Consider the following 13,111-nt stretch of genomic DNA (forward strand, 5'->3'; position numbering starts at 1 on the left):
CCAGCTCCTGCCAACCTAGCAGTTCGAAAGCACATCAAAGTGCAAGTAGATAAATAGGAACCGCTACAGCGGGAAGGTAAACGGCGTTTCCGTGTGCTGCTCTGGATCGCCAGAAGTGGCTTTGTCATGCTGGTCACATGACCTGGAAGCTGTACGCCGGCTCCCTCGGCCAATAATGCGAGATGAGCGCGCAACCCCAGAGTCGGTCACGACTGGACCTAATGGTCAGGGGTCCCTTTACCTTTACCTTACTGAGCTCCACAGTGATGAAGCAATGACAGGAAGATTTCAAAAATCGCCTAGCATCATACTCATTGCGGCAGTTTTGGAGCAAAGCTTCAAGCACTTTCATGCCTGTTTGGAGACATTAGCCTTTTCCACCCTGGTTCCCTCCAGATGTTTTCAACTACAGCTTCATCATTGACTAAGCTGGGTGGGATTGATGGGAATTGCTGTCCAAAAGATCTGATGGCTACCAGGTTGCCTCCAACAGCAATGTTTTGGGAGTTTAGATCATCTGTTGTCCCACCACACCTCCCAAATAATCTCTTCTTTTCAAAAGTCAATTTCTGGAGAAGACAAAAAGCAGCAATGCCAGATAAAGGACCTACTAGGGCCTCAGGTAGTTGCACTGAAATGAAAAGCATGTACAGTTCCAAAGCTCATGTTCTGAAAGAGATGTTTTAGGGAAAATGGAGAAGTATATTGTTGGTTATACTAAATTCAGTTTCTAATGAGGTCAGTGCTGTAGAAAAATTTTCCAATAGTAGATGGAATTCATTCTCTGGAATAATTCAGCTATGACAGCCCCCTGGAGTTTGCTTCCTTATGAGTAGGTTGAAATGAAGTTGGCCAGACTGGCATTGCCAACTGCTGTGAACCTGAAGTTGTGGCAAGGATGGCATCAGACAAATTCCAGCACCAAACACATTTTTATTCTCCCAGGCAGTTGGACAGCTTGGGCTGTTGGCAGTAACTGATGTTCACCTTGTACAGAGTGAATGGGTAATTTGTGTTGCTTTTGATGATCCTTCCCCTCCCCCTTTTGGATGACCTTTTTTTTAAGCATATCATATTTGTATGGACTTGTTAAATTTATTGTGCATTGCGTATTTTTATTATTGCAAGTTGTTTTGGAACACCCCTGGATGTGTGAATAAATATTGATTGATTTAAAAGCATTTCTGAACTGCTTAATATGTAAACAATCTGCACAGAAATATAACATTAAAATTTAAAATGTAATAAAACAGAGACACAAAATAAAAAAACAGTAAAAAGGGATTATAATAACTAGGAAAAATAAATTATGAAAACGATTAAAAGCAGGAATACAGTAATAACGGGGTGTATTCTTTTGGTCAGGGAAAGCTTGGGCAAAAAGAATACATCTTTGCAAGATGTCTGAAGCAAAGGATGGATAATGCTTCACGTATGGCAGAGGAAAATTCATTCTGGAATGCAAGGGCAATGGCAGAAAGGGGCCCTTTGCTGAGTTACCACCCTGTTATATTCAGTGCCCATGAATAAACTTTTCCCAGATGTTCTACAGATCTTACAGGTCTTTACAGGGACAGGAGGTCTTACAGATAACCTTGTTGTGCATTGTCTGCTATATTTCTTGCCCACCCTTCATCATAATGTCCCAGGGTGGATTAACATCTGAATATAGCTGATACAATGAAACAAGTTAAAACTAAACCATCAATCCAGAACAGACCGGATAGCTATGTCTTGGTGAGGTGGTCAGGGTTATTTCTGCCACACAGTTCTTCCCACAAACATGCTCTCTAGAGAAGGGGAAGAAACATTGTGGCTGGACAGATTCTCAGGGTAGAATCACATGTCCATTTCCCATGGAGGTGCTATTTTAAAACTTCCCATACGGGGGGACTCGCTTTTGAGAGCTGGTCCGTATTTCAAAGGGGCTAGAGGAACATGGTAATGGAGAGTTCTGAAGCTTCCACCATGCTTTCTATTGTCTCCTTGAGAGGGTGGTGGAAAGTAAAATGATAGGCTAGCAGTAGGCTTTAGTGACTCATTTGCTGGCTCATTGAGTTTTCCTAAGACAATAAGAAGAGCCCTGTATGATCAAACCAAAAGTTAAGCTAGTCTAGCATGCTTTCTCCTACCGTGGCCAATGGGATGCCTATGGAATCCCATAACCAGGAAATGAACACAAGAGCTCCCTTCCCCTTGTTGTTCAACAGTGACTGGCATTCAGAGGTCTACTACCTGTAGCTGTCATGACAAGAGGCCCCTGAGCTTTATCCTTCATAATTTTCTCTAATTCCCTTTAATACTGTCCAAGCTGGTGGCCATCACCACAAATTGCAGTAGCAAATTCCATAGCTGACTTTGCCATTTCTGTATCATTTTATTACCTAGAATTTTCTACATGCTGAAATTTAACTCCTTTTGCCCAACAGTGGTTGATTGGACACTGTTTGTTATCCCTGAGCATCCATTCTTGCCCCTCCAGTGCATGGGCACATAATCAATGTACAATGATTCACTGTATCTCTTTGCCTTCCACACTGGTAAAGCAGCCAAGTCCTATTCCCTTCCTGTTTACTTGTCATCTGGAAGAGGGGGCATTCTGTGCTTCTCCATTATGTATTTCCTTCATTTTTCATCTTGTAGACATCTGAGCCAGCATAAGGTCAACTCCATTCAGCAAAATTCCCGGCTCAGTAGAAATAGTGTAACTGTAAAGTAAGATGTTCCTTTTCTAGGTAATCCACCATGAACCTTCTGTTTCTTGTCCATATTAAATCACATTTCTATTACAACAAGGATAAGGACTTCTGCAGGAAAGGGGTTTTTCATCATTTCGGATCATTGGTCAAAGTAGTTATTTTGTTGAAATATCTGGTTTATATCTGGGAAAGTGGGAGTGTACCCCACTGAATGTGTCTGCGTTTTAAATAACTGTCAAAACATGAGTTATTGCATGAACTGTGGCATCTAGAGAGGTTAATCTGAGAGGTGAGAAATCATAAATTTCCAGACTGAATTCCAGAATGTGAGGGATGAGAGGTGCAATTGGAAGATCATCTAGTTTAGGTGCTCCCCATAAAATTATTTTATCTATGCCTCAGTCTCTAGGGCCTATGCCAGGTCTGTTAGCTGATCCCTTATGGTCTACTCTGACTGGCAGCTGCTGCCTAGAGTTTCAAGCAAAGGTCTATCCTGTTCCTTTTAACTGGAATTTCTAGAGATTGAACCTGGGCATGCACCGCGGAGCTATAGTTCCTTCCCTACTGGTAGATCTGAATGGGCATTCCTTAAGTATCTTCCTCTGTCCTTACTTGTTTTTTTTCTGATTTCTTTCTGCTTTGGTACTCCTGCTTCTCCCAGCAGCATCAATGGACCCGCTTGCAAATTCTTTGGAGGCTGAGGCTACTGATAAGGATGATATGGTATTACTGAATGAGATTCTCAATGTGTCTTCTTTGGATGACGGTGAATTCACCAGAGAGTGGACAGCTGTGTTTGGAGAGGACCCACTTGCTGACATGCCCACAAGCTCTTCTGCAGGAGAAACGGAGAACAATCAGTCATCAGCGTCAGGCTTCCTTCCTTCTCAGCTTTTAGACCAAAACATGAATGACTTGCAGTCCTCCCTTCAAGGTAGGTTTATTTTAGGCTGATTAGCAAACGGATGAGCTCAGTCCACCAACCTAATGCCAAGCGCTGTGCCATGCATGAATGCATGTGAACAAAGACACAAACTTAACTTGGGAGGGTATAGCCATAACCACGAAACAAGAGCTTTCCAAACTTTTTATGTTGGTGACACACTTTTTAAACATGCATCAGTTTGCGAAATAGTAATTCAGTTTTACTAGCAAACCGGGGGTTAAATTTACTTATTTCCAGCCTCAGGAGGAGCGTGGGGAGCGACTGCATGACACACCTGCACACTGCAGCCAACATACTAACATGTCGCAACACACAGTTTGAAAAGCTCTGCACTAAACCATAGGATAGTGTTATATGCATGAACCTTGGGCTTAAGTGCTCTCGCTCTCGCTCTCTCTCTCCCCTCCCCCTTTACAACCATGAGGAGACAACTTACTACTATCATTTAATTTTGTGTACTACAGTACTACCTTATACTTGATCAAATAACTGGTCCGTTGATCTCAGTATTGTCTATAGTACTGACTGACAGTAGTTTCAGGGGTTTCTCCCAGCTCTACCGACAGATGCCAGGGATTGAACTGGGGCAAGTTGCATGCAAAGCATGCAATTTCAACCTAACCAGTTGGATGTTTTGTCCAAATTGGGACAAACTATGGTTAGGGTTTGTCTGAAAAAGCCAGGATCAAGCCATGGCTTCTAATCCTGGCTTCTTTGGATAAGCATAGGGAAACTTACCGGTAACTGTAGTTCCCAGTTCAGACAAAACAACAAATTGCAGTTAGTTTTAAAAGGAAATGAATGCTTACAATCTCCATGCAGACAGAAGGGAGGTAGGTTTGTTCACATAAAGCTGAACTAGGCCTTAGCCAACATTACATCTGAATCAGGTCTCTTCTCTCAGTCACTCTCACATCTCCCGTGAGGTTTGTAGGTGTGCCTTCCAGGAAATAGCTCCTTCCCTTGGGTTACTCACACTAAGCTCATTTATGCATTTTCCTCTCCCTATTTTTACCCTCCCTTAAGTATCAGTTGGCTACTCTGGTGCTGTAAAATAGATGCATCTGCACAACAGGCTCAGAATTAAAGTGCTTTGTTAGTTTGCAGCTCTTGTTGCTTCAGTGCTCCATGCACAGCAGACCAACCTCCTTGCTGCCAATATTCTATGTTAATCTCTCCGCTGTTTCTTGGGCAGATGGTGGTTGTGGGAGGGAGGCGTAGAGGGTGAAAGGAAAAAATTGTCTCATTATTTTTAGAGTGAAGGGATGACGTGTGTGAAGGGTTCTTAACTCCTCCAGGGTGTTAACGTGGGCTGGTTTGCTTGTCATTTGTTGATGGGAAAATTATTCCTCTGACATTCCTCAGGTAGAAGAAAATAGTAGAGCCTGGAGTAGCAATAAAAAAAGCTGTTGTTAAAGGGACCTTGTCAAGACTGGCATGCCTAAAATAGGAGCGTGTCATCAGTGAGGCTTCAGTGGCTTCAATCCAAGCACTTTGGCTTAATAGGCCTGTGGACAGAGGCATATCTGGCCTCTTTGTCTAGCGTAGTGCAGATGCTTAATGGAATTGAAGTACTCAGATTTTTAAGGTGATATGGTGTAGGAAAGTCACTAAGAGGCAAACCAGACACAGTGGGGCAGATCTGTGAACAGGATCTCCTATGATTGTAGTAGCTGCTTTTTTAATTCAATCAATCAATCTTTATTATGGTCCAGAGACCCAACAAACTGATACAAAGCAATACACAATTCAGACAGCCTACCTCCAGGTTAAGCAAGCATTTTGTTCAAACTTAAAGATAGGGACCACCAATAAAAACTTCACCACTGCCAATGTTCTATCATTTGACTGGTCTTCCAATAGGAACCTGAAATAGTGAACCTCTGCTTTCTTAATTACAAACTATCACCAAGGGTAGGGAGGGCAATTAAATTTAAAAGCAGCCAGTGAGTGGGAGAGATGTGTGATACCTGCACATTGTTGCGGCAAATAGCTGCTTTTGGATGAGTTTGATTTAAATCGGGAAATTGCACAGATGGAGAATGTTTAGACCTTTCTCCCCCAGCACTGTGGCCCCAGTGTAGATCAGCTACTTTTAAATGAAAACTATCGTTTACAAATCTTCAGCATAGCATACGGTTTGGTGCTAAAAGACTGAATAGTAAGCCAGGAGGTCTCTAGTTTGATTCTAGCTTTTGCCCTGAATAGAAGGCTGCTGTATCCCACCCACACCCACCCAGTTTGGACTACAGGCCTGTTCTCTTCCCAACTCTTTTGAACATGCAGTCTTGTACATTTGTTGTTACACAGTTCAGGCTGCAACACAGTCACAGATCACTTAAAGGAACGGCTGGTGGGGGGGAATGTATTATTTACGACGTTTGCAGGACACTTTCTTTTTTGCCAAATGCAATTATGTCATTCCTTTTCTAAGAAACCCATAGTGCAGGCTGGGACCCCAGGCTGAAAGAGCACAACTTCCCTAAGGCCAATGAGAGAGATCAGGGCGGAGCAAGGGTTGGGGTTCATGTCTCCTTGGTTCAGTGCCAACATACTTCCCTTCAGAAAGAACACAACTCTTTGCAATGCTATGGGTTATCTATGACATCCACCACAATATGGAGAGAGGTTGTTTTCCTTCTAAGTTAACCAGTAAAAGCTATGCCCTGTTAAATAATTGAAGGTGTATTATAAATGCAAGTAACCTCTCATTTTGCATGGCTGAGGAGCCAACCGTGGCAATTTTTCAGAATTTCCATTCCTAGTAATGTAAGTGGTTTTCTTACAAAGTACACAGGCTTTGCTTGTAAATTGAAAATGTCTTTTTGCTAGGATTATTTTTCAGAGATCTGTTTAGCGTATGACTGGCAGAAAACAAGTCATCTTCAACTGCAAATTACTATCTTATTTCACAATGCCTGTTAAGTAAACTAGAGAACTTACTGTTGTGTGATCAAAGCAGTTATGTACAGGTTGCTAGCTTTGTGTCTCAGTTTCCCATCTAGCTATTAATTATCTTTGATGGCATCATATGTTAATAGAGAAGATGTTTTTGCTTGTATAAGGTTCCAGGTCAAATCCCAAGCATTTACAAATAATAAAATACGTTGGAGCAAACAATGCTAGACAAAAGAATCCTGGGAGACTGGAAAAACCTTCTGCTAAGTCAGGTTCCTAACTGTGTTCACGTAGTTAGTTATTGCTGATCAATTAAATTGATTATCTGTGGGGGTGTTTTTTTAAATAAAAAAATGGAGGTGCCCTAAGAGCTGTTAGACTTCTTCCATCTCATTTACTTTAGTGGGATTAAATCCTCTTAAAGCTGGTTTCAGATGTAATAAAAAACTACAGTTATGCTAACACACTGTTGAAGATCCCATGGTTCAGTGTTACATCTGAACCAGATCAATTTGTGGGGAAGCTCAAGTTCAAACATTGAAACACACCATGGTTTACCCAAGTACTCTGTGGTTTTGTGTTGCCTCTGAATTCAGCCTGTGCATAACATTTCAGCAATTAATCAACTAAGCATGCTTGTTAATCCCCATTGACCAGCAAGGAGGCAGGCATCATACAGGCATGGGTTAAGAATATATAGAACACTTTACAGCCTCCGGAAATTGTCGTAATTATATTTTCCTGTCCCCTTAATCTTTTATCCAGTAAATACAGCCTTTGTCTTTTAGTCTGTTTTGTCTGCCTTTAAAACTGTATTGTTACTGCACCCATTTATTCCCAGTCTTCACTTGGTCCTACTGCAAGAAACTGTTATTGTTGAAGGGCTGCCTATGAAGGTGAAAGAAGGCTAAACTTCACAGCAAAAAGAGCAAATGATCCGAGTGTGTTTCAGTTAGTCCACTGATTATGTTTCTGCCTCCTCTGGCTACTTTTCTAATTGCAAAGACTGCTTTAACAAAAAGGCAATCCCTTTCTTCACTCCTACCTGTATTTCATTTTGCTAATAATAATTATAGGAATCATTTTTAATTCATGTGTATGGGAGCTTCGTTCTGTGGCTGAACAATCTAGCTGCAGCTTCCATTTTTAAATATAATTGAGGCCAAGAGAATGACTGCTTGCTTGCTTGCTTGCTTGCTTGCTTCACCTTTTCCACATTTGTACGGTTGCTGGCAGAAGAGTAGGAGGTTTGGTTTCCTTAATGTCTCACTGATAATCTTGCGTCTAGTCATATCATGAGCTGCTCTTTGAGCGGCCAGCTAGCAAGCACCAATATTTTTCCCCCAAAGGCTAATTTCCCCTGTTTAACTTTGCTTGTATTAGTAATGGAAATAGAACACAGAGAGCTGTGTTCTATTTGTAACTTTGTAACACTATTCAAAAGTTTTTCCTAACCTTCCTTTTGGACCAAACCCACAGACCCGTAGGGCACATGTCAGGCACCCGAACTGCTAGTAGTAATACTAGCAGATCTCTTATAGAAGGGCTGGAGCCTGTTTGTTGTGGGAGCCTTTTCCAGACGGTAGGCTGGATTGACTCCTGCTCGCTATTTGAAACGGCAGTCTGAAGGTCCCCACTCCCAGTCAGCAGGTACATCTGCACATGAGCTCTGCTAACAACTTCAAAAATATCAATTGTCAAAACAAGTTGTACTGTTAGTTTCAGTAGATGAATGGATTTGATGGAGCAAGCAAGACAGTTAAAGTGAAGGCAAAAAAGCAAAACAAAAAAGCAGACTCAAATACAACCCTATTGCAATAACCCAGGCACCCCCAAACTGCGGCCCTCCGGATGTTTTGGCCTACAACTCCCATGATCCCTAGCTAACAGGACCAGTGGTTGGGGAAGATGGGAATTGTAGTCCAAAACATCTGGAGGGCCGAAGTTTGGGGGTGCCTGCAGTAACCTGTAAGGAAATGAGAATTGTTTAATTTCTATCCCAAAGTACGCAACAAGAATTTACAACAGGGTTAAAGTAACATAATACAAAGTACAAAATGTAAAGACCTACATAAAGCAATGAAGCCAGAGCTGTAAAGCAACAGATCAGGACAGGATTTTTAGAAATTGTTTTTAACAGAAGAGTTCAAGCTTAAATTATTACTGTCGTGAGCAGTGTGAGCTCGTTAAGTAATTATAGTTGATTGACAGAAATGCAACTCTGCTATTGAATTTTAGGTTGGGCAGCCAGGACCATTAGCCCTACGCCTGCCCCACAGACCGCCCAGAAAGCCAACAGCCTGAACACGACCGTCAACAAGACACCTATGAAAGGTGACAAACATGTTACTCTTTGATTGTGTGTGCACCAACACAGCAATACTGTACAAAGTTTGTGTGTGTGTGTGTGTAGTCTCACAACTATTTACATAGACTGGCTTCCTTTCAGGAATTATCCTCTAATTATGCTCTAATTGGCATGTTATTTAAGTAATCGGCACTTGAATATCAATGCTTGCTTGTTAGTTGACGTTATAGTGTTGCCAAGACTTGGGTGGAGATGTCCTGTTTCAGCAACGAAAACTCCACTGGGTCATCACTTGGTCACATTCCGTGTTGACAAAATTACTCCTGGCTGCAGGCAGAATGGCCCCTTAGGGCCCTGCCAGTGTTGGGGCTTTGGTGATCTCCCTTTCCATTTTTGCACAACCTCCAAAAGGCTCATCCAAGTGAAGATGAATTCATTAAAATACTATGAAGTGGTTGGGAATGGAGAAACCATGAGCCAATCCACCAGTTGAGGACATCTCCTGATGTCCTTGCGCTTAGTAGCCAGGGAAGTGGCTAATTGCTAAAAAGGCCTTCTCTGTGATGGCACCTAAATTATCAAACTTCCTCTTCAAATGTGTTTTCTGAGCAACATCATTGTTATCTTTCAGGAAAAACCCATCCTGATCAATTGTGTTCTTAATGACTTTTTAATGGCAGTTGAGATCCTCTTAATTTCTTTTTACTGCTGTTATGATATCTTTGTTTTTACCTGCCAGTTATGCTGCTTTAGTTTCCATTATATTTTACTGCAATATATTGGGGTTTTTCCTATCATAGTCAACTTTAAGGGCAGTGTGTGTTACAAGTTACCATATACTGTATAAATAATATAGAACTGTAAACCGCTTTGAGATTTTTCTTAAAAATATAAGAAAAATATAGAAATAATAGAAATGAAATAATAATAACTGCAGAATATTTAAATTTTCTATCCAAAGCAATACATGAATATGGGTTCTATCATGTATATATTATGTATATATATATATCATGTTTATATTTTTTCAGTAGTGCATTCCAAGTCCATACCATGTTTGTTTGTTTTATGTCAGCATTAGTATATATTTTTTTTAAAAAAAAACCTCTCAAAGAAAAATCTTAACTTCTTGGGGATTGTTTGTCTTTCTTTTCTTTTTTTCCCTTTTTGCAGAAGCTGCAAGTTCCTCTAAAGATCTAACGGCTTGGTTTAGCCTCTTTGCTGATCTGGACCCCTTGTCCAACCCAGATGCAGTTGGGAAAACAGATAAAGAACACGAATTGCTCAATGCATGAGTTGTCTGCCTGTGGTAACTCTCACTTCACCATTCAAAAATGCATTTCTTGGGGCTTTAGAAAAGTTTAAAAACAGATCAGTTTACTGTTGTACGACTTACTTCTCACTTCTGTGCCATTCTAATAAAATCAAGGGATTGACCTAACCCCTTTCTATAGGTAACAGTTATTTGCTCTTGTTTTGTACAAAGAGTTTGCAACTTCTTTTTTTGTATGTGAATGTACCAAACGAAGTTTTGATTTAGAGGAGACTACTGAATAGATTAGTGTACTTGCTGTAACTTGGCTCTTGGCAGGCAGAGTGCCACTGCTAACACAAGTGAAATATAAATAATAAACCTATTTTTTTATATCTTTTTCTTTGTGTAAATCAAAACAAAATCATGTAACTGGAGACTGCATGACCCAGTGGTATATTCGATACTACCTTTTAGAAAGTAGTATATAACATACTGCTGTGATGTTAATTTATAATTTCTTTTGTTAGTATCCATAGTGAAAAATCTATACTCTGGGGCTAATTATTAGAGAATTATATTTGAGTATCTATGAATCTACTGTGCTCATACTCTAATTTTAAATTATTAGGCAAATGGCGTTGTATAAGTCCAAGCCGACTGCCCAAACTACATCCTCCAGGCATGTTCAGTTGTACCAGCAGTTTCGGCAATTGGAGACCAAGTGGTATTGACTTTGCCAACATGTGTATTTACAGTAATCATGGTTTCCATACAAAGCACTTTTCATCAAAGCTGGTTTCATACCCACATGTTCTGTCGCGACACTCACCTTTAATAAAGATGGTTTTGACAAAAAGAAAAAGTGTAGCTGAACCTTTGTCATGGGGAATGGGAGCAATTCAATGGAAGTAATCATGATTTAATAATAAATTATTGTTATTGTTATTTATTTATATTCTACCCATCTGACTGGGTTTCCTCAGCCACTCTGGGTAGTCCCCCCCAAAACAATAAAACCAGTATAGGGCTGCCTTCAGATGTCTTCTAAAAAGTCACATACAGTGGAACCTCAGTTTATGAACACCTCGGTTTACGAATTTTCGGTTTACGAACGCCACGGACCCATCTGGAATGGATTAATTCACTTTCCATTACTTTCAATGGGAAAGTTCGCTTCAGTTTATGAACGCTTCAGTTTATGAACAGACTTCTGGAACCAATTGTGTTCATAAACCGAGGTACCACTGTAGTTGCTTATGTGTTTGCGGATGTGACTATCGAGAAGGCCCTCTGCCTGGTTCCCTGTAACTTCTTGCAGTGAATGAACTGCCAGAAGGCCCTTGGAGCTGGACCTCAGTATCCAGGCTGATCATTCATTGCCTTAAAAAAAAATCAGGTGAGAATTCTGAGGTCATAGAGCAGACCAACAGATCACAGGTAGGAATAACCTTTTTGAATGCTCCCCTGCTTTAAGATAGATAGATAGATAGATAGATAGATAGATAGATAGATAGATAGATAGAGATAGAGATATATATTCCTGTTAAGACTTCTCTATAATAGCTACAGTATTTTAGTTTCCATTCAGTAAAGTTTTCATATAGGGAAGACCTCAGAAACATGATTACTAGCTGAAACGTTACAGTCCATTCTGCCACCTCATTCTGCTTCATGTGCAGATCCAATCTTCTTAAGAAAAGCACATTTCTTTTGCCAGCCAGACATTTACTTTGACACTGTTTTCATGCAAGCTCAAATTCATGATGCAGGATTTCTGAATTTGAAACTGATAGAAACCTTCCTTCAGGTACCTGGATATTCAGAGTGCCCTAAAACAGCATAAAAGGCTTACTGAGAAGAACACACATGCACACCCCTGGCTTATGATAGGCTTTCCTGGATTAGGGTAATGCAACAAAGGTAGAAGTTTTGCACTTACCTGTGAAGTTTGAACCTTGGCCTCCTGAAGTAGATTCATCACATGTCCAAGGCTCATAAGAACACACATTCTTTTGGGTGTACTTGTTTAAAGTGTAATTTGTGGAATGGTCCTTTGTCGACATCACTTTAACTAAATCTGATGTCTAAAATGCTTCTGACAATCGCCTCTTAATACTCTTCATGTTGTTTGTCCTTATTGGGATGGAGGAGGGGGAAAGAAAAATCCCAGTGCACACTAGCATCTCACAACGCTTGAATTACTCTCTATATTTCATATTGTTGAAGCCCTGTAAGACAGTGACTCAGAGTCCCATAATTATATGTTTAAAGGCAAAGCTAAATTTTGCTGGAGGCAGCTGGTGGTCTTATCAACAATGGATTGTGCATTCCAAAATATATTGAGGATTCTTCTGCATTTCCATGTACTGTTTACAGTGCACTAAAAATCTCTGGAGCTGTTATTTTGGCCCCAATCTGTTAGATCTACAGCCAAATAAACGAACTTTAGCTGTAACTTTGCCAGCTTATAGAGGTAGAATGTTTTTTCAGGGGGGGGGTTCTAATAATGTGAATAGATTGCAGTGGCTTTCAAGCAAGCTAATACGCTACTGTGTCAGACTTAATTAGAGCTGTTTTTAGGTCACAGATCATAGACATCTGAGCTGCAAATGGCTCCCACTCAATCGGGGTATTGTGCAGAGAGTACTCCAAAAGTGTAACAAAGGTCCGCGTTGCCACCAATTCACATCACACTTCAGATACAATAGCTGAACTGACACATGATTTAAGACAGAAAAGCCGGAACTGTATTTGCAGCAGTTCAACCTCCCTTCAGATATATGTGTTATGACTGACAACCAATAAAAACCTGTGTTGTTAATGCAAAGAGTGCATTGTCCTTTAGTGTTGCATTATGAGCAATGTATATATTTTTGTATTTTGCTTTAAACAATGGAAGTTATAGTAATGAGAGTCTAGAAATGGAACTTGGCAACCAGACTCTTTATCTTTGAGTTCCCAGACACATATAATTCATAGTATCTTGTAATTAAATATATATATAT

General features: G+C 40.4%; 1 protein-coding gene across 21 annotated transcripts in view; it reads left to right on the forward strand.

Annotated features, from left to right (window-relative positions):
• Window positions 1-10,968, forward strand: part of ICA1 (islet cell autoantigen 1) — a 61,917-nt gene extending 50,949 nt beyond the window's left edge. For 12 of the 21 annotated variants that reach the window (XM_035129085.3, XM_035129082.3, XM_035129092.3 and 9 more), the window contains exons 13-15: window positions 3,361-3,633; window positions 8,782-8,877; window positions 10,025-10,968. In XM_035129085.3, coding sequence (XP_034984976.3) covers window positions 3,361-3,633; window positions 8,782-8,877; window positions 10,025-10,146 — 491 coding nt within the window. In that variant the 3' untranslated portion in view covers window positions 10,147-10,968. The remainder of the gene's footprint in view (window positions 1-3,360; window positions 3,634-8,781; window positions 8,878-10,024) is intronic. The other 9 variants (XM_035129091.3, XM_088653569.1, XM_088653562.1 and 6 more) reach the window with 1 other exon arrangement.
• Window positions 10,969-13,111: the final 2,143 nt, after the last annotated feature.

Source organism: Zootoca vivipara, chromosome 11 (assembly GCF_965207765.1).
Source record: "Zootoca vivipara chromosome 11, rZooViv2.hap1.1, whole genome shotgun sequence".
Taxonomy (NCBI): Eukaryota; Metazoa; Chordata; class Lepidosauria; order Squamata; family Lacertidae; genus Zootoca; species Zootoca vivipara.